Source organism: Rhipicephalus microplus, chromosome 3 (assembly GCF_043290135.1).
Source record: "Rhipicephalus microplus isolate Deutch F79 chromosome 3, USDA_Rmic, whole genome shotgun sequence".
NCBI classification, from domain to species: domain Eukaryota; kingdom Metazoa; phylum Arthropoda; class Arachnida; order Ixodida; family Ixodidae; genus Rhipicephalus; species Rhipicephalus microplus.
The window spans coordinates 170,331,318-170,358,259 of record NC_134702.1 but is presented as its reverse complement, the minus strand read 5'-3'; the positions used below and the strand labels follow the sequence as shown (position 1 = coordinate 170,358,259).

At 45.8% G+C, this 26,942-nt stretch overlaps 1 protein-coding gene across 1 annotated transcript; it reads left to right on the top strand.

Annotated features, from left to right (window-relative positions):
• LOC142803433 (uncharacterized) lies at positions 1-26,728 on the top strand. The gene is made up of 7 exons (XM_075888557.1): positions 1-81; positions 3,769-3,830; positions 8,371-8,483; positions 10,510-10,548; positions 13,636-13,663; positions 22,508-22,558; positions 25,963-26,728. The coding sequence occupies exons 1-7, from the start codon at positions 37-39 to the stop codon at positions 26,201-26,203; spliced, it is 579 nt and encodes a 192-aa protein (XP_075744672.1). The 5' UTR covers positions 1-36; the 3' UTR covers positions 26,204-26,728.
• Positions 26,729-26,942: the final 214 nt, after the last annotated feature.

The following is a 26,942-nucleotide window of genomic DNA, read 5'->3' as shown; positions in this document are numbered from 1 at the left end:
TTTGTTTTCGGTTGTGGCCATCGCAAGCTCAGCACCATGGCAGCGTTCCCTGGAAGCCAGCAGCAGCAGGGCGTAGCAATGGTGAGTTGTCGCTTCCGACTTCTCGAATGCGCCTGTTATAAGCGAAAGGCTTGGAGACCATGATTCGACCACTGCGGTGGCATAGTGGTTAAGGTCGCCAGATGCTCACCCAAAAGACCCGGGTACGATCCTGATCGCGGAGGTCATACTTCAATGGAAAGGTAGAGCTAGAGCTCCGTGTGTGTGTAGTTTAAAATTTATGTAAAATGGGCCATGTCATGGTCTCCCGACAATTTCTGGTTTTCAATGAGAACTAGTAGAAGATGGTGTACCACGCGTGTACAGACTAGAAAAGTGGGTCGTAAAAAAGATTTCCGTGCAAAACACGACCTACAAGTCACCGGCTCTAAAATTCGCCCACCACCGGTGAACATTTTGTCATGGAGCATGTGACGTCACGTGCTGGAAAGCGCGGAGCCGTCATCTTCTACCAAGGTTTCAGCTTCTGCATATCGTTCAGTTTCAGTGGTCAGGTGAAGAAAGCTAAGTGATCTCAATTTCACGCGCAGCTGACCACGCAACGATATCGTTTGCTGGAAAGCGAGACGCTCACCGAGTTATCTGCGTGTTACATCACGGCTCGCGAAAGCGCTGGTGTTGCCAGACTCTCACGCAGCTCACGTGTTTGCAAAAATATTCAGTTATAAGTGAGTTACTCGATTGAATGTGCTAAAATATAACCAGCTCGCTTGTGAAGTGAGAATTATTCCACATATAACACAAATTGTGATCAAAATTTGGGTGTCATGGCCTCTTTAAAACACTCCAAGTGGTGGAAATTCACATTTCTTTTACATGTGAACCCATTTAATTATATATACCACAAGTTTCTTATCATTAGTGCTTGTTTTTCCTCATATTTGGTGAGTGTATACTCGGCTTGTGAATTATTTTGGTGTTTCCGTGTTTGTTGATAAAAACATTGGTATAGGCCTCCTCACATAATACTCCTATTTGGAATCAGTGAAGTGTTTCAAATAAATAAAATAAATAAATTTCTGGATAACTTTATTACTGGGCAGCTCATAAACACAGAAAAACTTTTTTTTTGCGCTAGTTGGTGCGTAAGGTTGCTGAACATGTTATTTGTTGCACTAAGCTTGGAACATGAAGACGGCAAAGGAAGAAAGGCAGATGAGCGCCAGTCTGGTGGCGCCCATGTTTCCTCCTTTCCAGCCTTCGAGTTCCAAGCTTGGCGCAACAAAAAACGTGTTCAGCAAACTCATAGACATAACGTAGTTTTGGCACGTAGAACCTCGGCAATTATCCTGATTAGTAAAAAACAAAAAAAAACGCGACAAATTGTCATCACATCATTACACCTTGACAGGTGAGCACGATGCTTGATTGCGGAACAACTAACATAAGCGCAACTTTGCTAGGCACTGCAGCTGTGCTACAGTGTAACTCTGCTCCTATAGTACAGCATATTAGAGATGGGAAGTGTGTCATTCGGCGTTGGAAAGGGCGCCCTTGTTTGCGATGACCACTACACGCGCCACCAGGAGACGCTGCTGCCGGCAGAAATGTATAAGCTTCACCGTGGTAATAGCTCTGCGAGTAGAGCGGCTAATTTTTGTATTCTTCCGAGCTGTGGTCGTGGCAGCTTGACTGTTAATGCGATTATTAACAGGTGCAATGACACCTAACGATGAAATCTAGCCCTTTTGCATAAACAGGAGTAGTTTTTTTTCGCTATAACAAGCGTAAAAAGAAAAGGCACCCTGCCTCGATTTGCTGCCCTCGTTTCCGCCAGTCGAGCTTGATTTCTTGCATGACTCAGAAATATTGTGAAATTGCTGCCTGTTTTCAACGTGTGTTGGATGACTTTTTCATAAGCGAAAGCTTGAAAAGTGGCCTTTCTAGGAGTTTTTTTCAAATGCTCCAGCGCAACTAGAACAAGCACACTTGCATCGGGCCCAGTGCGCCATAAATCATAACTTTTGTCGAGCAAAGAAGCGTTCGCTATGCCATTATTCGCCATTATTTGTAAAAGCGTGATACCCACGATACACTTGCATGGCATTATGCAAGGACTTGTAATGTGAGGCAGGGAGCCCGCGTTCTACCGCCATTATGTTCTCAGTATTCTTCATATTAGTTTTTTTTTCTTATTTTGCGGGATGGTGGTACACGGACACCGACGGCGGCGGACAACTGCGGCGTCAGAATTGGACCTTGTTTCGATGTCCTAACAGCTTTCACTGTAAAAGGATTAAGGTACAGCTTCACACCGATATTAAAGGAAGTGTGCTGCTAGGCAGCAATCTATTGTTCATCCTCAGTTTTCTTTTTTTTGCCTCTCTTTTTTTCCCTTTCTCGTTCCCAGTTTTTTCCTCTCTGTTTTTTAATTCTATTTTCTTAGTATTTTTTCTCTTTTATTCTCTTTCCTCGCTTGCTTTTTCTTTTAAAGACGATAGTCTTTCTTCGGGACCTTTGACGTAAAAATTTGGTTGGTCTGTCTGTACATATGTCTGTTTGTCCACTCTTTGCTGTACCCTAAAAGGCACCAGGCGATACCCTAAAAGGCCGACCCCATCCGCAGCACCCACCAATATTGCTCAAGGTTCAGCGTTCATACTTGTGCAATTGTCAATTAAAAAGCAATTATTGTGCTCATATGAGGCTTGATAACAACACGTCAATATTCTGTGTGTCTTTTACTAGAAAAGGAATACATAAGCAATTCTAAGGACCGTAGCGTTTATCACGCTGCGCTGATCATGCAACACTTGGACGAAAAGGCAATTGTTTCTAACGCTTTGCTAAGACGACACGGTGGTGGCACCTACCCGTCGCCTTGCGTTCTACACCTTATTGCCTCCGAGACGGGCGTGTACGCCACGCGCTTCGTCTTCGAGCTACCAGATAGCGCTTATGTCTCACGTGTGACGTGACTCGATGCGCTCGTTCGCCTCCGCTGCACGATCGAAGCACTCTAACGCAGCGCCTTCAGAATACCCCTCACCGGTTTTCTTGCGCAGAACATCAAATAAACGTTTTGTTCACTCTCTCCGGGCTCAAGTCTATCGTCCTTCGACGACATTTGCAGTGTAACATGCAGATACGGAACCAATTGTTTTTTGTACGTGGTTTTGTCAGGGTTACGTGGCGCTGCGTGAGACGATAACACACGACAACACAGTCCCCTGAAGTGCTGCGCACTTAGAAACAAGCACGCTTCAGGCAACATGTACACGCCACTAAGGTGACGCCCTTTTTTGTCGAGAAATTTGTCGTGACACCACGCACTTAGTGTTAATTGAACGCGGTCATTTCAACGTATAAACGTGCAACACAAGTAACGCGGACGCGTGGCCCCTGCTTCTTAATGCCGCAGGCTTTTATCGAGCCGCGTTCCGCTTTATTTTCAGGCTGCAACATCAACTCGGCACCATTCACAAACGGTGTGCGAAGTCACAGATTCGGAAATGCCAAATTAAGTGGCCCCCATATTTTGCGCTACCAATTGCATTGAGTATGCTTCGAGTTCGTGATGACATCCGCGGTGTTTCGCCAGAAAATTAAGGCAAGCAACGCTAGAACTTTGTTTAACGTTATACTCATGAAACCAATTAGCTCAAAATTACCTCAATCATGTTTTAATGTGTACTTTATTTGAACCAATTTATATGCTGTCCCACGGACCTTCCGTGTACACGTTAGTTGTTCGCATTCCTTCTGCAGGCAGATGGGCCGGCTGCGACTGACGGAAATCTCGGCAGGAAGGATTCGCTCGTCGTCTTGAGGTGAGTGGCGTTCATTTGCGCGGGAGGAGAAAATGTATGTGTCATTTTTAAAAGAGAGAAAGGAAGATAAAAGTGAGGCCCGTAACTGTCTGCATCGCAGTGTGACACCTCAACAGTAGCTCACAAGGAATGGGGGTAAAGATGGATTAAAAGGATAGGATTAAAAGGTATGGAGATAGAGAGAGGGGGAAGGAGAGAGCGTGGCGCATGGGCAGCGACATCCGGAAGTAAGGAGAAGATAGGAAAGATGGACACGGTCGCAGGAGTTCGAGGACGAGGCACCACTCAGCGAGAGCTCTTGTAGGCGTCAGAAGATGGCGTAGGGGCAAGCCATTCAGCCAGAGCTGCGCTGTCGTCGGAGGTCGCGGGGGCACAAGCGGTCGGCACGAAATCCAGAGAGCGAGGGAACAAGATGCATTTTCACGTTCGTTAAAGTATTAGCGAATTTTAAGCACGTACGTCGTGCACGTGCCTGTACGCCGTACACGTAACACTTAATTAGTTGTTGAATTAGTTCTGATTCTACTGCGCATAATTAGCGCAACTAGGAATTTTGGCAAAAACACGTTTACATTCACACATGCATCCACTCAAGTGCACCCCCCCCCCACTTGTGTCAATTGATTGATATGTGGGGTTTAACGTCCCAAAACTACTATATGATTATGAGAGACGCCGTAGTGGAGGGCTCCGGAAATTTAGACCACCTGGGGTTCTTTAACGTGCACCCAAATCTGAGCACACGGGCCTACAACATTTCCGCCTCCATCGGAAATGCAGCCGCCACAGCCGGGATCCGAACCCCTCGTGTCAATGCGGGGGTGTTGCTATTAAAAAGTTCCAAATTGCGCTAAATATTTTCTATTGTAATGAATTTAGAATTACCTTGACAAGATTTAATAAGTTCTCATCATGTTTGTGTATGACAATGAAAAGCGAAATCTCTAATTGCCCTTCGTACAGTTCACTATAGGTACACCAGAGACAGCCGGCCGGTTAATTGCACCAAGATACCATCACAGACTGATTTATTGTTGTTGGCGAATCTCGCATCACACTATACACTAGAGCTAGAGAGAAAAATAGATTGTGCATTCGGCTCAATGTAATATCTCATCATTCTATGTATACACAAGAGCAACGACAATAGCTGAAAGTTGTGTCCCAGCAACACACCGACCTTTAGCTGCGTTCATTAAAAGGTAGCTTAAATTTGGTCGCTCGCGTCTGACGGCGATCAATGTTGTATTTGCGCACAGATAGCCACATAAAATGTCATCACACCTCATCGACCAGAAAAGAGAGCGTTCTAAAGTTCACTGAAGTTGAAGGTTTGGGAAAAACTCGTCTGGCGAAAAAGGACATGACTGAATACAACGTGCACACACCGATAAAAAAAAAAAAACTGCCCCCAAAATAATTAACGTGGTTGCTTGGGCGAGTTGGTACGGCATGATTCACATAAAATACAGCGCCAATAACGAGGGACAAGAAAAGAAGGAAACAGACAGCGGCACATACTTACAACAAGATTTATTTTCTGGAACCGCGCAATATATACTTGAGCAGTATCTAACAAAAAGAGGAAAGACAAATCAAAGACAACAGAATTCTCCTAACAACCGAATAATCATCGTCATAACGCGCCATGGCTTCTTGACGTTTCAGTCTCCAATACGGGTGTGTTGTTCGCAGTGAACTTCTGCACTTGAGTCTTTTTTTAATAAATATACGGACTGAAAGCCTCAATGCGCTTTCGTACAGTTTAAGGAGAGTAGTGTAGTTGTGCGAAGATAGCTCATGTGAAGGACACAAGTGGCGATACTTTCCACGTGCAGCACATTTTTATGCGCAACATAATTCTTCATCATCAGCCTGGTCACTGGCGTGGTCCTTACTCTTAGTGGCTGGATTAAATTAAGTTTACTTCCGTCACTTAAACTCAGTCTAACGCACGCTCATTGGCAATGTACGATGCAACTCGCCACAGCGGAGCTACTCGACGCGCATAGCACACCAGCTTGTTTAGACGTTCTGTCCGCTCTTGATACTCACCAATTTCCACAGAACTTTGAACATATCTTCTCGTGAATACTGTGGTAATATGTGCCTAATTATACAGCCGTAAATTGCTTTGTTTTTAGCTAACCAATTTTCAAAATTGGTAGCCCATTTTAAAATAACACTTGTAAAGGCGGACCACCATCTGTATGAGACGCAAGTGCCTATTCTTTTCAAAAGCCCGCTTTGCTCAGCAGACAAATGCAGCGCGTGCTCTCCCCTAAGGGGCAATCATGACAACGCGAGCCCAGTTAAGTTTTGTGAGCTACATACAGCGTGTTAGTCATCGTTGACGTCGAGTCTTAAGTGTGCACTCAAACAGCTGCAATCATCGCTGAACTTGTCACTGGTAGATTCAGACAACCTGGTACAGTTTGATTCTGCGTTGGATGACATCGCCAACTGTAGCTTTTCGCGCCTTAGAAGAGGCACGTGAGCTGTGTTTTCTCCCTGGCCAGTAGTTGTGGTGTGTAGCGGGTTTAGTGACTTCATCAGATTTAGATTTATTGACGTCATACGATACCCACCATAAAGGACAGAGAAACTCCTTGTTTCAGTTTCTGTTTTGACTGATCGTTCATTGCTTAATTAAGATTATTGACGAGTGTCTGGACAAAATGAACCACTTTCTAGCTGTTGCGGGATTGAAAATAGTTTTTTTTAAAGAATAGTATTTGAAATTTGTAAGAATCGGGGCGTTTAGCAAATTCTTTGTTTAAATCTTAGGCGTACTTCAGTGATATAGAATAATTTTCTGCTGTTTTTAGACGAAGACCTTACCACTAACATGTTTCGGCATCGTATGTGAAATACCCGTGGCAACCATTTCGGCTTACCAAAATGCAAAAAAAAAAAAAAAAATGCGGTCCTTGATAACGCTCCGGTCACATTCATATTTGTATGCGCCGATTCCCAACAACTGAAGCACTCTCGGTCAAAGACTTGTAGGTCATTAGCTTTCTCTCATAAATAAATCTGACGTTCTGTCGCTGCTCCTAGTCATTTTAAGTTGTCACATTTCTTTGCGGCCAGGACATGAACACATGGCCGTCGCATGGCCGTCAGCTGCAACTGAAGCGTCGCGCGGCTAAACATGGGGGCGACAGTTTCAACGGCGGCATGCAAGAGGAAAACAATCAAAAGGAAGCACTGTGACTTGCGATTGAACGAAACAAATGAACATATAAAAGGTCATAGAAAGGTACATCAGGCACCATACAGTCGTATGCTGTGTTCCCGTTAAGGGGGGGGGGGGGAAGGTTCGCCGCAGCACCCGCGCACTCACCCTATTAGGTTAATGTATGGCACAGAATTTGCGCCTCCTGCCCCCATCTTAGGCGACCAAGGGGGGAGGAAGAAGGCAGCTACCTCCTGCCCCCCTCTTGCGCACGCCTGTATATCAAGTATGCAGGCGAAGATACGTTTCCCTCCAATTTCTTCGATGGGACAATTTTTCCTCAATTCGTTTTTTTTTCGTTTCATGCGGATCCGTGTTCTCTGTGAACGTCAGATCCGTGATGACAGCAAAGTGCCAGGCTTGAGCGTAATGCGCAGCGCAGTCCCTGCTAATGTTTGAGAGGCGGCCTGTGTATAGAGCTTGTTCCTAACTGCTTTGGGGTAATCAATACAAGCATATATGCGAGCTATACACAATGTCATAAATCATAATCTCTGATAAAAAGGGGAACACCACCTAAGCATTTCATCGTCATTCCGTGAATAAGCGAGGTAGCCATGATGCATGGGCAAGATATTAGGTGCGCTTTGTTAATGTTGCATGTGGATGACGATGATGACGATAAACAAGTAAAATCAAATCCTCCTTTCTCCCACATAGAGAGGCATGGAGGACAACGAGAACAAGTGTTGCCATGAGGGGGCTTCCGCAGTTCCACGTTCCGCAGTTCCGCAGTTCAACCTAATGCACGGCGTGTGGCCAACGGCAAAGAAAAACAGTCATTTAACAAGCGAGAACATGAGAATAGTGCAAGAGATGCCTCGAAAAACATATATGTGAAGTTCACCACATGCGTATTATATAATACCCAATCCTTGTGATAGCATATACAATGGCCATGCCAATCTGGCCCATGTACTCCTTCGAGAACATAGAAGCTCCTTGATGAATACGCCGTATTCCCATTTAGCGTCGCATTGCTTTTTGTTCAAAAAGCAACAACTGCTTAAAAAAAGCAAGTGTTTTGTTGGGGCATCCTCTTCAAACTATGCGAGAAATTTCTGAAACTTATCAAATTTGTAGGAATGCATATCACTGTATTAGCCATTCATAAATGTGAGTAAATGACTGTGAGTTCAGTTCAGTAAATAATTACTTAAAATACCTCGAATTAACGCTTCGCATGTTCGTGGTGTCATCATAGTCTTTGAACATCCGCACTTACATCAATAACTGCGTCTGTCCAAGGTGAGAATTAAGCCAACGTATGCAGTCCTCCCACAATTGTGTTGGTCCTTGCAGGAAGCGCATGCACGACAAGGAGGTGCACGAGCCGACCAACATAAACATAAACACCGTGCTAGGCGTGGCCGCGACGCTGCTGCTGACTGTCCTCCTGATCGGCTACATCGTCGGTGAGCATCGACAGCTACTAATGCTCACTGCCGAACGTAGTCCTCTCTCTGTGCTATATATGTTGTACCTTGTTCTGCGCGAGTCGGGTCGGTTTTATGCGTGCAAAACTTTTACGTTTGTCAGCTAACGTGGTCAGCTACATTTCCTGCCACTTGGTATACCTACCCTGTAACTGTAACAGACCACCCGTAAGCTGTATCTCGTATTACAAGTATGAAGTGGTCAATTTTAATGTCTCAATATAGATTTGGATGTAAACATGCTAGGCGTACGACGAAGGCCCGGGAAGAGGACAATGTCGATCAGAGAGCACGCAGGAACAGCTGATATTTCAAGAAAACAGTGAAGCTGAGCCGCGTCGTATAGCCACGCGCTACACACCGATTTTGCAAGAAGTGAAACTGCCGTAACCGAAAAGGCAATTATGGCCGCTGCGCGCAGGTACGCTGCCTGTAAGCGATGGGAGACCAGGAACCTAAATAGGTTTTGAGCTATAAAATAGAATGAGCTTGCTCAAGAGGAAATCATACAGACATAATTGGCAAACGCTTTCTTGCTGCAGTATGGATAAAATAGGTTGATGTTCATTATAAGGACAAGCATTCCCGCAAGGCTTTCGTAACAGGAACGCGCAGCGAGCCCTGTTGAAAGATATTTGCAACAGCATCTTCCCAAACATCTTTGTACTTGGGTTGCCCGCTGTGGTGGTGTAGCGGTGCTCGACCGCCGACCGTAAGGTCACGCGTGCATTCTCGGCCGCGGTGGCCACAGTTTGATGAAGCCGAAATGGATAGACTGTTTATGTCAGAGCGCGTTGAGGGGACACTGAAGACAGACATTAAATCTACATTGGTGGCCTAAATAGTGGTCCAGAGACTTCGTAGGGCTACTTTCGCACCAAGGAAATGACTATTTTGGAATAAAATCACATTTTAGCGGTCCGCATGGAATTAACACATGCACTTCAGATCAACCGCCTGAACACGCGCTTCCTGGCGTAGCAGCTGCCTTGCCCAAAGTTTCAGGCTTTAATGCACGGCTGCCGACACTAGTATAGGCAGAGCAAAAGTAGCGGGGGATACACCAGCAACAGCAGCCTTTGAAACTTGTCGCGACGGTTGTCGTTGGTGAACCTGACAACGAGACACTGGCACGCGACGCTGGCGCAGAGGCACAGCACTCGGTCACTTCGAGCGCAGGGGCTGGTTTTCCAGCACACCGTAGAAAGCCATGCCGGTTTCTTTGCTGCAGCTCAAGTGGCGTACACTATTCTTCACGCGGATGCGAAAATTGAGAGAGCTTTCCGCCACAGCGACCTTTGTGGCCGTACACAACAAACACAGCAGTACGTGATACCAAAACTAACACCAAGACAATGGCCGCGGGAGTGAATCGCAGTTTGACGAAAATGGAACTTCTGAAGCTGTCACTCTGTTCCCCAATGTAGCGCCAAGCGGTTCTTTCTTTTGATGAATCAATGAACAACAGACAAGCAGACATTCATAACGTGTTGTAATGCACGGGAGGTTTTTTTTTATCGCCACTGATTTCATTACTAGTGATTATTTGTACTGTTGACGTCGTTGGGATACTTTCAACACTTGTGCTGCATATGGTGTCAAATTACCTTAATTTCTCGATTAGTAGAGAACTGATGTTGGTAATAATGAAGTTTAAGACGTTCTCCTTTTCGCTGGCATGTAAATTATTTCCCTTTAGTATTTTTAATGAACACGAGACGTTCGAAATTTCAAGATGTGTCCACTATGACATTCTTTAAATCATTACATCATTTCATTACGCTGAATTCCATTATTATTATTATTATTATTATTATTATTATTATTATTATTATTATTATTATTGTTATTGTGTGACGTATACCTAAACACAACAGTATGATCACATGATCACACTTGAAAAATCGTGCTTATATTCCGTGCACGGTTAACTTTAACCTTTCAAGTGTATAGTTGTAATCAATTCACACATTTCTTCTCAAGCGTATTTCTTTATCATTCCCAGCTGGCGGTGGACAACAGTCGCCAGTGAGTACATCGACAGGTAAGAACAAAATATTTTTTCCAGGAATCGTAAAAGCGATTACAAATATATGGAACAGCAGTGAAGGAGGCATTCAGCCACAGCGACAGCTATTGCTACAGCAGGCGAATACAGAGTCTGCGGCGCTGTGCCTTTAGTAGTGGCGCACAGTTCGACAGCCACCTCATTCAAGCGCAGCCAATATGCCACGAAACGTGCATTGCTTTGAATCCATGAGAACCAGTAGTGAGGTCTGTGTGAGTGAAAGAAACTTTGTTAGAACACTTGTTATAGCGAAACGAGAATGGCAGTGACCGACTGGCAAGTCTGCCATGCTGTAAAGCTCAAGGTATACAATCATAGCTATTATTTATGTTGCACATGACGTCAGAAGACCAGCTTTTTCGTACTGCACTGCACTGCAGGGCTCTATTATTGATCGCTTCCTATATATGTTTGAGCCAGCTTAACATCATCGTGATAACCGCTTCTGTTTTATGTTAGCCATTTAGATGCTTTGCGCTGTATGGAAAGAAAATCTGCTATCTACACGACGTACTAGAGTAACAGTGTTTCAAGGGATTGATTGGGCTCCGTGGCAACATAGGATCAGCTTATTAACGATGAGGTAAGGATCCGTAATGTTCCACCTGGCTGAAGTGAAAATATGTGTGAGAATCTTCTCACGCTCAGTAGACCATTCTCAATTAAAAAAAAAACATCTCTGCTGTTATTTGCCTCCTTCACTCTGTTTTCAGCACTATAACTTTGGCGCATCATAAATTGAATAGATTTTGTTTGTCATCTAAAAATGATGATGGCAAAAATGATGATGGCAAATACTTGTGCACTTTTGTGCACAAGTATTTGCAAACCTTTTACACATTCACCCACCTTTCTCACGGGGCAATCATAAACAGGATTAACCCTGCCTACTACCATAGAATGGGAATCGAAATGTTCATTCTTGTGAGGTGATAAGCGCCGTATGACTCATCAGCTTCCCAGTCGTCTGCCAAACCGCCTTCTCTGACTAGTAATTTTTTGTTTAGCATACATACTGATATCACGCCTTCTACACTGCCCAAGTTTTCCTTTGCTAAGTATTTCTACTGTGTGACTAAATATACCTTGCAGTGTTAGCGATCATTCCGTCATTACCATTCGTTTTTTTTCTTCCACTTCCACTTTTTTCTTCCAGAAGACACCAAGTAAGTAAACTTTCGCATACGCTACACTGTACCAGCGACAAACTCAGCCTAAATGCGAGCTTCCTTGGATGCTTTGCTATGTTGTCTGATTTAGTTATCACCTATGACTTACCCTTCGCTCCGCGTATATTACTTTGATTCCAATGGTTTATTTACGTAAAAAGAGACAGCCCATGCAGCAGTACCTTCGTAATGGAGCAGTGTTCCAAACTAAGCAAGGGCCAGTATGAAATATAAAAAAGAAAGATGAAGTACCACTACAACTTTCGCAACTTTTCAAAGGTTTTTGTAGAGATCTCTTTATTGAAAAATTTTCGGTAATTTGACGGTTCGATCGCCTCAAATATCTTTTATTTGAGCCGTAATCGCAATACGCAGTGAACAAGATTGTTGATCAGTTGCTTATTTTTTTTTTCGAAAGTTACGGAGATCGCGCTACGGAGTGGCATTTGAGGCAAATGCAGCGGGACCTTCAGGCCCTACCACTATTTCTGCGTTAAAGTGAGCACTAGCAACCGCGATCCAGCATTCGAAACATGTGGACGTTGCAGCCTCTTTTAGAAACGACGCAGTTATGTTACTGCGCTGCTTCGTATGAACCCTAAAGAGCTCGTTTCGCAGAAATTCCGGTGTCGGCGTCTTTGGTTGTGAGCGAAAAATCATCACCTTATGCCTGACTAAAAACTCGAGAACGATTCAAACAAAATAATTTATAAATTTCTGGAGCTGAGTAGGGACTGAACAAGGGTTGTATGGATCCAAGCGGGTATTAAACCGGGGTCGTTTGCGTGCACACGGCTACGCCTCTGCTTATGAAAACAGTCACAAAAACTTCCTCCGCTTGGAGATGCAGTGGAAGTACGTTTCATGCCTCAGAAACACATGCATCCTGCGTACATGCTTCAGAATGCGACAAGAAATATTGCAGTATAGAATTGCGGGGCACAAGCGTTCATTGCCAACGAGCGTCATAACATATGATTATCAAAATGGCTCCGTGGTTGAAATCCAGTACCTCACTACAAAACGCACACACGTTACTGCGCCTATTTCCTTAAGGCCACGTAGTTGATGCATGGTGAATTCAAAAAGTTTTCATGCACTAAGTGTTAGAAGTGCGCTCTAGGAACAGGATGTCGCTCTCGTGTTTCAGTCCTAAAGGAGAAGCTTTAGGGTCCCCTAATTTTTAACATTATTAACATTATCAACGGCCCCGGCGTGGTGGTCTCGTGGCTAGGGCACTCGGCTGCTGACCTGCAGGTCGTGGGATCAAATCCCGGCTGCGGCGGCTGCGTTTACGATGGAGACGGAAATGTTGTAGGCCCGTGTGCTCAGATTAGGGTGCACGTTAAAGAATTCCAGGTGGTCGAAATTTCCGGAGCCGTCCACTACGGCGTCTCTCATAATCATATGGTGGCTTTCGGACGTTAAATCCCACATATAATCATTATCAGCAGGTGACCGTATATTTGCTTTAGGTTAGAGTTATGGTGCTTCGGTAGCAAGACACTAGTGACAAGTGGGCGTTATACTGGATATCGGTTCTTTGTCTATTTTCCTCTGTTGTCGTTTAGTCAAAAATGGTGGCTGTATTAAGAAGGCATTATTCGGCTCGGAAATTTTTAAGGTATGCACGCCAAACAATGTGCGCTGGCGCTTCGAACTGCAGCGTACCTTTAAGGTGATGGCGATGACATGGGGCATCTTTTGGTCCATGCAAAATCGATCAATTGCAAAAAACTCTAGGTCGAATTGCTGCTCGGCGCTCGAGGCTTCTGTGCGATTATTAAAACGAAGTATTCATTTGGTTTTGTATTATGTGTGCCTTGAATTGACTTTATCTTTTCAATCTTTACAAAAAGATGGCGTGAACACTGTGCTATCTTTACCCTTTCAGCGCAACTAAGGCGCCCAACGAGAATACTGTGAGTACAATTTTTTTAGTATTTCAATTGTACATAAGCGAACTGGTTTCACCAATGCCTCGTCATCGTAACATCTCCCTTAATGTTGTGGCATTGTCTTGATGTGTTAATTCTGTAGCGATCACGTCATTATATAGCACTGGCACCACTCTGTATGTCGTCCGTCAGGAAAAAAAAAGATGTGTTATATAGGCTTATGAGGTGCAAGCCTGGATGCGTAAATATAAAACCATTGCTACACTTGATCCTATTGGACTGTTAATACGCAAAGGCATCAGTTCTTTTTCCCTCTTGCTCTGTCTGGTTCCTTCACTTTATTCAAATAGGCGCTTTGACGTTGGTCCCCTTTACTCGTATTCGCGTTGCAGCTAAGGAACGCCAACCTTTGATGCCTTTTGTCACTTTTCCCGTCCCACTCAGAACTCATCGAATTGTGCTCTTGAATCTTAACACGCGAGCTGTGCTCCTTCATCAGTACATGGCTGGTTAAAAAGACTATATGTGGGTAATTAATATTATTTAAAAGTTAACTTTTGTCAGCGTGAAATTAGCGCGAAAAAAGATGGATGTTCTGAATGCTAAGCTATACAGAGAATGCTCCTTGTTGTTCTATGCAAAGCTAGATGTGATTGAGAAAAGGCATCGTTGGTCTCTACTGCATTACATGAATACCGTACAAGAATTTTCGGGGCAGGAATGGAATGGTCGTTATAAAGCCGGAGTTGAAGCGACAGCACACATGCTAAGCACTAACACACACACACACACACACACACACACACACACACACACACACACACACACACACACACACACACACACACACACACACACACACACACACACACACACACACACACACACACACACACACACACACACACACACACACACACACACACACACACACACACACACACACACACACACACACACACACACACACACACACACACACACACACACACACACACACACACACACACACACACACACACACACACACACACACACACACACACACACACACACACACACACACACACACACACACACACACACACACACACACACACACACACACACACACACACACACACACACACACACACACACACACACACACACACACACACACACACACACACACACACACACACACACACACACACGCACGCACGCACGCACGCACCCACACACACACACACACACACACACACACACACACACACACACACACACACGCGCACACACACACACACACACACACACACACACACACACACACGCACACACGCACACACACACACACACACACACACACACACACACATCAGCCTGACTACGTCCACTGCAGGACAAAGGCCTCTCCCATGTTCCGCCAGTTAACCCGGTCCTGTGCTTGCTGCTGCCAATTTATACCCGCAAACTCCTTAATCTCATCTGCCCCCCTAACCTTCTGTCTTCCCCTAACCCGCTTCCCTTCTCTGGGAATCCAGTTAGTTACCCTTAGTGACCAGCGGTTATCCTGTCCACGCGCTACATGCCAGGCCCACGGCCATTTCCTCTTCTTTATTTCAACTATGATATCCTTAACACCCGTTTGTCCCCTAATCCACTCTGCTCTCTTCTTGTCCCTTAAGGTTACACCTACCATTTTTCTTTCCATTGCTCGCTGCGTCGTCCTCAATTTAAACTGAACCCTCTTTGTAAGTCTCCCGGTTTCTGCTCCGTAGCTAAGTACCGGCAAGATACAGCTGTTATATACCTTCCTCTTGAGGGATAGTGGCAATCTACCTGTCATCATTTGAGAGTGCTTGCCGAATGTGCTCCACCCCATTCTTATTTTTCTAGTTACTTCAATATCGTGGTTCGGCCCTGCGGTTATTACCTGCCCTAAGTACTGGCAGAGCTTTCGAAGTTGATTAATAGACGTAAGGTATGCGATGTAAGAAGGTATAACATGGAGAGATTTGAACACGCTCTGGAAAACAGAGGAAGCGTCAAAGCAGTGACGAGGAAACTTGGGATAGGCAAAAGTCGGATGTATGCACTAAGGGACAAAGAAGGCAAAATAACTACCAATATGGATAGGATAGATAAAATAGCGGAGGAGTTTTACAAAGATCTGTACAGTAGCCGAGACAACCACGACCTTAATACTATAGGAACTAGCAGTAACCCAGATGACACCCCGCCAGTAATGATAGAAGAAGTCAGAAAAGCTTCGGAGAGCATGCAAAGAGGCAAAGCTGCTGGTTAGGATCAGTTAACATCAGATCTGCTGAAAGTTGGAGGACAGATTGTGTTAGAAAAAACTAGCCACCCTGTTTACGAGGCGTCTCCTGATGGGAAGAGTACCAGAGTCTTGGAAGAACACTAACATCACCTTAATACACAAGAAAGGAGATGACAAGGACTTGAAGAATTACAGGCCGATGAGCTTGCTCTCTTTAGTACCTATACAAGCTATTTACAAAGGTAATTGCTAACAGAGTAAAGAAAACATTAGAATTCAGTCAACCAAAGGAACAAGCAGGATTTCGAACAGGCTACTCAACAATTGACCACATTCATACTATGAATCAGGTAATAGAGAAATGCTCAGAGTATAACCAATCACTATACATAGCCTTCGTAGATTACGAGAAGGCGTTTGATTCAGTAGAAATATCAGCCGTCATGCAGACACTGTGGAATCAGGGCGTAGATGAAGTATATATAAACATTCTGGAAGGAATCTACAGGGCATCAACTGCTACCATAGTGCTTCATAGAGAAAGCAACAGAATACCAATCAAGAAGGGTGTAAGGCAGGGGGACACAATTTCTCCAATGGTATTTACCGCGTGCTTACGGGAGGTTTTCAGAAGCCTAGAATGGGAACAGTTAGGGATAAGAGTAAATGGAGAATACCTTAGTAACCTGCGCTTCGCCGATGACATTGCATTGCTGAGTAACTCAGGGGACGAATTTCAACTCATGATTACGGAGTTAGACAGGGAGAGCAGAAAGGTGGGCCTTAAAATTAATCTGCAGAAAACGCGAAAGTAATGTAGAACAACCTCGGGAAGGAGCAGCGCTTCGAGATATATATATATATATATATATATATATATATATATATATATATATATATATATATATATATATATATATATATATATATATATATATATATATATATATATATATATATATATATATATATATATATATATATATATATATATATATATATATATATATATATATATGTATATATATTGTTGAGACATTTATTGGCGGACACTTGTCGACGATGCTTGACAGCGACAGTCAATGCGGGCACCGACTCTCTGCACGAGCTGCTCTTCTTCTTGCTAAAAAGGGCAACCCACTAGAAGGCGCTGGAAAGGACGACCCACTGTTCGAAGGCTTCACCACAACTACCCTGGGTACGAAGAGGGAGCCGCCTGGCGACCTAGCAGCTGGTTACTATGAGCGGGTCGTGGTAGGCTTTGAGGCGCTCCACGTTGACAATGTCGCGCTCTCGACGGCGCATGTCCGAAGATGGTTCGATGGGTTCGATTAAGTAATTTACAGGGGAAGTGCGTTCGACGACACGGTAAGGGCCTTCGTATTTGGGCAATAGTTTTGAAGATAGACCAGTTGAAGTGGTAGGGATCGAGAGCCAGACGAGCGCTCCAGGGAGGAACATGGGCGCAGTAGTGCTGGTGTCAGCGCGAATACCTTTTTGCCGCTCTTGATCATGCGCTGTAAAGGTCCTTGCAAGCTCTCGACACTCTTCAGCAAGCTTGGCTGTAGCAGAAATAGGCGCCCACTCTGACGGATCTGGCTTGTACGGAAGTATAGTGTCGATGGTGTGCGACGGGTGCCTTCCATATAATAAAAAGAAAGGTGAAAAGCCAGTAGTGCTCTGAGGGGCGGTATTATATGCGTAGGTGACGAAGGGTAGAATGGAATCCAATTTGTGTGATCGGCGGCGACGTACTTGGAGAGCATGTCGCCGAGCGTACGGTTGAAGCGTTCAGGGAGGCCATTCATCTGCGGGTGGTAAGCGGCAGTTTTGCGGTGAACAACGTTGCACTCTTTGAGAATGGCTTTGACGACTTCAGACAGGAAGACGCGGCCTCGATCACTGAGCAGTTCCTGAGGTGGACCGTGTCGCAGCATGAATCGTTGGAGCAGGAAGGAGGCCACATCGCTCGCTGTAGCCGCGGGGAGAGCGGCAGTTTCGGCGTATCGCGTGAGGTGGTCCACAGCAACAATGGCCCAGCGGTTACCGGCCGACGTTAGTGGAAGTGGCCCATACAAATCGATGCCAACGCGCCCAAACGGCCTGGCAGGGCAAGGTAGAGGTTGCAGACCTACCGGCGACAGGTGTGTTGAAGTTTTGCGGCGCTGACATTCTATGCAGGAGCGAACGAGTTTCTGCACATAGCGGTACATGCCGCGCCAAAAGTACCGTTGGCGAATGCGCTGGTAAGTCTTCGATACGCCGGAGTGCGCACATTGCGGATCAGTATGAAAGAATTCGCAAATGTCAGAGCGCAGACTGCGGGGTATGACTAGTAGCCACTGGCGGCCGTCACCGCTGTAATTGCGTCGGTGGAGAAGGTCGTAGCGAACGGCGAAATGGTGGGCTTGACAACGCAACGCGCGAGTGGATGTAGTGAATGGATCAGTCAGCAAGTCTAACAGTGAGACAATCCATTGATCCTTGCGCTGTTCAGTAGCGACGGCATGAATGCTAATGGAAGAAACGGCAAGGTGAGACGCTGAGTCGTGGGCATTGTCGTCAGGCAAGGGAGAGCGCGACAGGGCGTCGGCGTCAGCATGTTGCCTTCCGTTGCGGTACAGCACGCGGATGTCGTAGTCTTGCAGGCGAAGTGCCCACCGGGCGAGACGGCCTGAGGGATCTTTCAATGATGACAACCAGCATAGCGCGTGATGGTCGGTGACTACATCAAATGGGCGACCATATAAATAAGGTCGGAACTTGGTAAGGGCCCAGACGATTGCCAGACATTTTTTCTCAGTGACGGTGTAATTAGTCTCGGCTTTTGTAAGTGTACGGCTTGCATACGCCACGACATATTCCGGGAACCCTGGTTTGCGCTGCGCAAGGACAGCGCCGAGACCGACACCGCCGCGGACGAGTTTGCAGGCACTTGCGTGTCGTCCCTGACGAGTAACTTGCTTGCAGTAGATGAACTGTCGGCCGGCGTCAAAGAAGAGAATGGTGTCAGCTCTATTTCTGCTGGTGCGCAATGAATGACGGCGTCGTGGCGGGAGAGAAAATCCCATCCTAGGATGACGTCGTGAGAGCATGAAGGAATTATGATGAATTCGACGGCATACATCACGTCCTGAATCATGAGGCGGGCTGTACACATCACTGTAGGGTGAATGCTTTGGGCGCTGGCTGTACGGAGGGAGAGCCCGGAAAGTGGCGTGGTCACTTTGCGCAGTAATCGGCTAAGCTTTGCGTCCATCACGGATACGGCGGCTCCAGTATCTACAAGGGCAGATGCACGAACACCATCCACAAGCACGTCTATCACGTTCGATGGTCTTTCCTGAGGGCTTCCGCAGTTCGACAGCGTCGCAGCCCTTGCCTCGTGGACTGCGACGACTAGTTTTCCTGGTCACCCTCTAGTGGACGTGGCCGCATCGGCGACAGTGAGCGACGTCGCGGAGAATGTGAGCGGCGGGTAGATGGAGCGCGGCGGGACGACGGTGACGTAGGTGGCGGTTGGTCATAAAAGCGGCTCGATTGGCTGGGAAAATTGGAGGCGACCTGCGGTCGCTGCACACGATTGCAGTAGCGTGCTACGTGACCGACGCAACCACAAGCAAAGCAGACGGGGCGATTGTCCGCAGTGCGCCATCGGTTCGCGGGTCCCATCCATGTCGAAGAACGCGATGGACGAGCCGGCTGCTGATATAACTGCATAGTGGGTGGCACACGGGGCACGTGGATGACGTCGGTATATGTAGGCGGCACAGTTTCTCCGAAGGCCTGGGGTCTGGCGATGGTATCGGTGTAACCAAGAGGGCCAGTCACAGGAATCGGGGGGGGGGGGGGGGGGGCTGGCGACAACTTGGGCGTAACTGAGTGGTGTAGATACTGGAGGCAGCTGGTGATATTCTGGAACGACCTCAGCGATTTCCTGCTGAATGGCTCGGCGGAGGGGAGGCAGAAGTGTGCTTGACGACCGTTCAGCACGTTGCGGGGAAGCAAAGGCCAGTAAAGAGACCTGGCGGGCAACTTCCTCATGCACGAATGACTTGATTTCAGCGAGCAAGGTGGTGTGGTCCGGAAGTGTTGACAAGGCTGAGAGATCAGCGTCACGTGAGGGTGGTCGACGGGTCATCGAGCGCTGCCGTCGCAGCTCCTCGTAACTTTGGCAAAGTGTAATGATCTCTGCCACAGTGCGAGGGTTCTTGGCCAGGAGCATGGTGAAGGCATCGTCGGCGATGCCTTTTAGAACATGGGTAATTCTGTCGGCCTCTGACATGCTCGCGTCCACTTTCTTGCACAAGTCAAGGATGTCCTCTATGTAGCTTGTGAAGGACTCACCGGTCTGCTGTGCTCGTTCACGTAACCGCTGTTCGGCTTGGAGCTTACGAACGGCAGGACGGCCGAACACGTCGACGACGGCGGTTTTAAAATCAGACCAAGTGGGGAAATCGGATGCGTGGTTGTTGTACCACATGCCGGCCACACCCGCGAGGTAGAAAACCAGGTTGCCGAGTTTACCTGCCTCGTCCCAATGATTGGGGACGCTGACGCGTTCGTACATAGCAAGCCAGTCCTCGACGTCGGTGCCATCCGCGCCGGTGAAGACAGGAGGGTCGCGGAGGCGGGGAACACCGGAACATGGCGTCGGCGCAGGAGGAAGCGTTTGCTGTGCGGCGTCTTGGTGCATGGTAGAAGGCACGGTGCGGGATCGAAGCTCCAGGGGCATCAAATGCTAACCGAAGGTGTTAGAAGGGCACAGCACTCTCCACCAAATTGTTAAGACGTTTATTGGCGGACACTTGTCGACGATGCTTGACAGCGACAGTCAATGCGGGCACCGACTCTCTGCACGAGCTGCTCTTCTTCTTGCTAAAAAGGGCAACCCACTAGAAGGCGCTGGAGAGGACGACCCACTGTTCGAAGGCTTCACCCCAATATATATATATATATATATATATATATATATATATATATATATATATATATATATATATATATATATATATATATATGAGACCTAACATACAATATTGCCAAGGAATGTATACGGGAAGTTAGTAGAACCAATGTAATGTAGATAAGAAGACAGAAAAGTGGGTGAAAAAATAACTTGCCGTGAGCCAGAATCGAACCTACGACCTTCGAATAACGCGTTCGATGTTCTACCACTGAGCAATCATGGCGGCTCTCCCTCCAGCCACGCCACTTTATTGGGTTTATATGTAAATTTAAACGTGGGAGTGTCAGTTAGCGCCATCTGTAGCTATGGCGGCGAGTGCGGAACACTCTTTTATGAGCTTGTATATATATATATATATATATATATATATATATATATATATATATATATATATATATATATATATATATATATATATATATATATATATATGGTGGGGTGATATTCAATGGATCCGGTGGAAAATGCAGTATAAAAAGAGGTCGACAAACGTGCGAAAAAACACTAGTTTTACTAACGTTTCGGCAGGTGGGCCTGCCTTCGTCGGAGTGAATCAATTCACTCCGACGAAGGCAGGCCCACCTGCCGAAACGTTAGTAAAACTAGTGTTTTTTCGCACGTTTGTCGACCTCTTTTTATACTATATATATATATATATATATATATATATATAACGATGGCTTTTGTTTGTGTAAAGCCGACTGCTCGGGTGAATTTCGTCCGTCTTGTGTTTCAGTAGCCACGTAAAGATGCCTATGCTGAACTTAAAATCACGAGATGAGTGGTATACGAGGTAAATAATGACACTGCCACGAAAAATATGCATTCAACCATTCAATGAACCATGAAAGTAGCACAGCGAATATTTCCACGCAGTGTTCCCATGAATTGATTGATATGTGGGGTTTAACGTCCCAAAACCACTATATGATTATGAGAGACGCCGTAGTGGAGGGCTCCGGAAATTTAGACCACCTGGGGTTCTTTAACGTGCACCCAAATCTGAGCACACGGGCCTACAACATTTCCGCCTCCATCGGATGTTCCCATGAATTATTTTACGCGTTTGCGTGGTGGGTCTCTTGTTGACAAAGTGTGCCATCTCGCTCCACTAAATGGTGCAATAGTAAGCCGGGTCACATTCAATATACGCAATCACACGCGACAGCGAAGCAAGGGAAACTATTCAGAAAACAAACAGATCACATTACAATCCTCTCCTCGCAACTGCCCAATATGATAATTAAATTGCTTTTAATAAATAAGCGCTGCTTGGTCATCACAATGACAGTGTTCACTTCGCATTAGGTACGCGTGGGAGATCAAACTTTCAAGGCGTGAGTTCCTGTTTGATATATATGAAGTTCGAGATTCGGCGGTCAAGTCCGGTTGTTCATGCAGGCCATGAACGGAATAACGACTCGAGAAGATACGATCCAGTATCCAGCATTTATTCTCGAAACATTCATAATCCATAGCTTCAAGCCCGTCTGTCCCGTCTGTATTCGATATTTTTTGTGCCTATTGATGCACTGTCCTTGAACTTATCTGTGAAGACGTTTTATACATTCCACATTCTACTAACACTATAATTTGTGACTTTTCACTCGCCGTTTTTTTTGATTCACTGTAACAGAATGAGCGAGAGGCTGTCGTCGAGAGCACCACCGACGACGACGACGATGAGGTGAGCTTTGTTGACTGTAAATCACATTTGGTAGTTTGCCGTACAAAGCAACGATAGGATTCCACGGCGCAAAATGAAAGAGTGGCTCTACAATAACCCCGCATAACATCCAAGCTCCTAGTGTCCTTCTTTACCTTGCGTGCTAATCTATGTACATGAATGTTGTTACATTTCATCGCAATCAAAATACGGCCTCCATGGCTGCTATCGAACATACGTCCTAGACCTTGGCAGCGCTACGCCTTAGCCGCTAAATATGTTAGCACACACACCCACACACACCTGACCTATATGCACAAACTCTCGTTTCTAAGATGCTGCATCATACAGCACGCGCATCGCTGTGATCGAGAAAGTGTCTTACGCATTTCTTGCTGCGGAATTCGAGAGAAGGTACATACTTGAACGGTAGAAACATTTTTGAACACAGGGTGGCGCCGCTCGAATGACATATACATTCTTTGTAGAGAAATCGTTGAACATACAACGTCGTTGAAGCTAACGTCCCGACAAAAGTACTTGTGGAAACTGCTTCAGTGAAACCATGGTTTCAAGAATGAAATCTGTCTGTTTCACAAGTTTTTTCACAGTTCCCTCAATCAAGCACCTTACGTCATCCCACCAACGCGCATATCTCACCGCACAACCCATCCTTATTCAATGGCACGCGCACGCGCTCGCACTACTACTTTTGCTGCCTCATTTTTTCATCGCACAGCAGTGGACTGGAATGACCTTCCCCATGACATTGCAATCATCACGTGTTCATCAATGTTTGCGCAAAACATAAATACATAATGTTTGTTAGAAGATCACTCTCTGTAACCTCCATTTGTTAACCCACCCCTTATGTAATGCCCCTTCACCGGAGTCTTTAAGGTAATAAAGTGAAGTCAAGTGAAGTGAAGAAGCTCCAGTGCATATTAGCGGGGCTTAATTTGGTCTCTGTGAGGGAGACAGCTAGAAGAGCAAACTTATTCGGCGAGTGTGTGAAGATGGACTTGGTTGAAGTGATATTTGTTCGCGCCAAATGGCTCATCGTTTTATGTTCTTGAGGAACGCAGAGCATACCTTAAGGGTCTTTTGGCACCCGCGACTATCCCTGCTCGCGCTATCATTTTTGCTTTGCGGCCAAAAAGTGAGTCAATGCGTCGCAAGACACCTGCGTGAGTCTTATACTCGTCGCCCCACATAATTGCCGTCCGCTCTCTATTACAGTTCAACCCACTTGTAGCAACACTCAGGTGCCATGAATATATCGTGGTTATAACCGATCATTGCTACAAACTGCTAACAGAAGTACAAGAAAAGTATTGGGACGGCAGGCTCTTGCGAAAAAACTTTGATATCGGACGAGATATACCGACAGACAGCAGTGATAAAGATGAAGAAGCTGCCGATTTTTCGAACATGCTTGAAAAGCCTTACGGTTTCACGAAACCACCCCATAAAGTCAATGTAAGACAACACCTGAAGTTTCTGGATGCTGAAGTTACTGCAAGTCTTAATTTTTTACTCAAATTGTATGTCAAGAAGTTCGCATTAACGGATGCAACCATCGTCGTCTTGCTGTTGCGAATTTTTAAGGTTGGCTTTGCCGCAGTAGCTTTAAATTTTGTGGTGAATCATATAGCGAAGTAGTAAGCGGGGTTTCAGCAGCTTGAAGTTCTTGTTTTCTTTTTTAAAGACAACAGTCTTTCTTGGGGACCTTCGACGGAAAAATTTTGGTCTGTCTCTGTCTGTCTGTCTGTACATTTGTTTGTTTGTCCACTCCTACCGGCAACGGGTATATAGCGAAGTAGTAGGCGGGGTTTCAGCAACTTGAAGTTCTTGTTTTCTTTTTTAAAGACGACAGTCTTTCTTGGGGACCTTCGACGGAAAAATTTTGGTCTGTCTGTCTGTCTGTCTGTCTGTACATTTGTCTGTTTGTCCACTCCTACCGGCACCGGGTACTTGAAACGGCCGAGCCCATCCGCAGCGACCACCATGTTGCTCAAGGTTAAGCGTTCATGCTTGTGCAATTGTAAACTAAAAAGCAATTATTGCGCATGTCTGTTGCACCATAAAAACACACATATATTCTGCATATGCATCTCTTATTAGGAAATGCATACATAACTAATTTTAAGGGCCGTAGTGCTTATCGCGCTGCGCTTACCATGCAACGCTTGCACGGAACGGGGAGTTTTTCCAACGCTTTGCTAAGACGAGATGGTGGTGGCACCTACCCGCCACCTCGCGTTCTACAGCTTATCACCTCTGAGACAGACGCGCACGGCTACGCGCTTTGTTTTCCAAAAGAAACCGCCAGATGGCGCTCGTGTCTCACGTGTGACGTGACTTTATGCGCTCGTTCGCCTCTGCTGTACGATCGAGACACTCTAACGCAGCGTCTCTGGAATACCATTCACCGATTTTCTTGCGCAGAACGCCAAATAAATATTTTGTTCACTCTCTCCACACGCAAGCCTATCGTCTTTCGACGACATTTGCAGATTACATGCAGATACGGGGCCAATTTTTTATCTCCAAGGATTTCACATTCCGTTAGTTTTCGGCACGGACACCAAACAGCAGAATCGATTGACATAAACGATAATGCGGCATGCGTGAATTGCTGTAAGCTAGTTATTCCACTGTAGAAAAAGATACAAAGTTGACAATGCAGCCACTTCGCGTTTTGATTACCGGTGTATCATTCAAACCGCGATAGTTATAGGTGGGTACAACTTTATTGGCATTGCCATGGCCAGGTTAAATAAGCTGACGTCCTTTAGCAGCAAATGTGACGGGTTCAGTACTGCGTGACTGCCGTCGCGCGGCTAAAATATCGAGCGGCGAGCGACTGAGCCGGTCAGTCATTTTGCACCCATGTTGCTTAGCGACTGACCTGGTAACGCGACCTGCTCTAGTTGCACGTGCGGACCAGCCTTTATTCTGAAAAGACGGCTAGCTACGGTTGAGTGAGGTCTACCTGACCCTGTTTCATGAAACCGTGTGAAACAATCAGCACATCTCTGAAGCGAACGTACTTATAACCCCCGTTGATCCACTTGAAGCTCGCGATGTGATTGTGATTTTCTATGCACTGTCATCCATACGCACTATATTTTTGCTTCCGGCATGGACTTCAATTCGGGCTATATATACATAAGGAGCGCAGTTGAGGCAAGTCGAATAAATGATGCCTCGTCAATGAAAGCCCACGAAGACACATGGCAACGTGCGCGCAGGCGAAGGAGCTTCGCTCTATTTATATAGCAAAAGAAAGCGTCGGAGTTTCCGCCGCATGTTACATTGCATATTCCGAAGTCTACTGTTATTGTTACGGACACGGCGCCACACATTCAGTGTGTCAAACTGCTGGACCCATTGATTTCACGTTGGTTCACGACATTTTGCAGGACTTCAGCACGGAGTCCACAGACGTCCCGACCAGAGCGAGCAGGCGGACACGTCCGGCGAAGACGAAGCTTTTCCACGAACGGAGCACCGAATTCACCACGAGCCCATTCAATGACACCGATCAGGAATATGACACCACTTGAATGCGCGCCGATATGTAGAAGTGCAATCTTTTTATTTCCCGATAAAACGAGTAATAATTTGTCATTTGGATATATACATAAAACAATTAACACATAGCGTAAACTGAAAAATAAAGTTCGATGGTTGCTTCAGGGCAATCGAGACAACAATTTTCGGCACACTGTGGTTTTTATCAGCGCACGAAAAAACGCTGACAGAGAAAAACGTGACAGGCGCTATAACTTGTAACAATGTTTATTCCAGAAAAAAGCAAGCACATATAGAGGAAACATCACCTTTCAATCACTACGATCACATGCGCTTTGCAAATTCAAATATTTTACGTATACGTACGCTTACTCTTTGCATGATAGTGCCATCAACGGTTTAGAAATAGTTATCTGCCAGCCTAACAATCATTTCAACCTCAATTATTTCGCGGCTCAGCTGACCTCAGTTGGTATCGACAGTTGAACACTCAAGAAAAATCGGCATGTACGTGGTACGGACATATACTATGTCCAAAACGCCCAAAACGCTTCGTTAATAATTTTGTGCAGCAGTTTCTCGTTGGTCCGTTGCGTCTGTCTGACGAGTTGAAGCGGAACAAACGTGTATACAAAGCATTTTTCGAGCATACATATTCACCACTTCATTCACCAGTCCTGCGGAATTCTGCAGGACCGATTTGCAATATGTGCCCTCGCGCTTGGAGTTGTCGAGGAATTTGCATTAGCGCTGGCAAAGGCTTACTTTCTAGTTAGCTCAAAAGTTAGAGTGACCATACCGGAAAGGCGCTGGTCTTGGCCTGCGATCCTCGGACAAGAACAAATTTTCAGCCAACTAATAAAAGCTT

What these genes read in the sequence shown, in the direction of transcription:
- LOC142803433 (XM_075888557.1), top strand. Translation starts at nt 37, where the DNA reads ATGGCAGCGTTCCCTGGAAGCCAGCAGCAGCAGGGCGTAGCAATG. An exon ending in AGGCGCCCAACGAGAATACT is followed by an intron (nt 13,664 to 22,507) that starts GTGAGTACAATT and finishes TCACTGTAACAG; the next exon opens with AATGAGCGAGAGGCTGTCGT. An exon ending in CCGACGACGACGACGATGAG is followed by an intron (nt 22,559 to 25,962) that starts GTGAGCTTTGTT and finishes GACATTTTGCAG; the next exon opens with GACTTCAGCACGGAGTCCAC.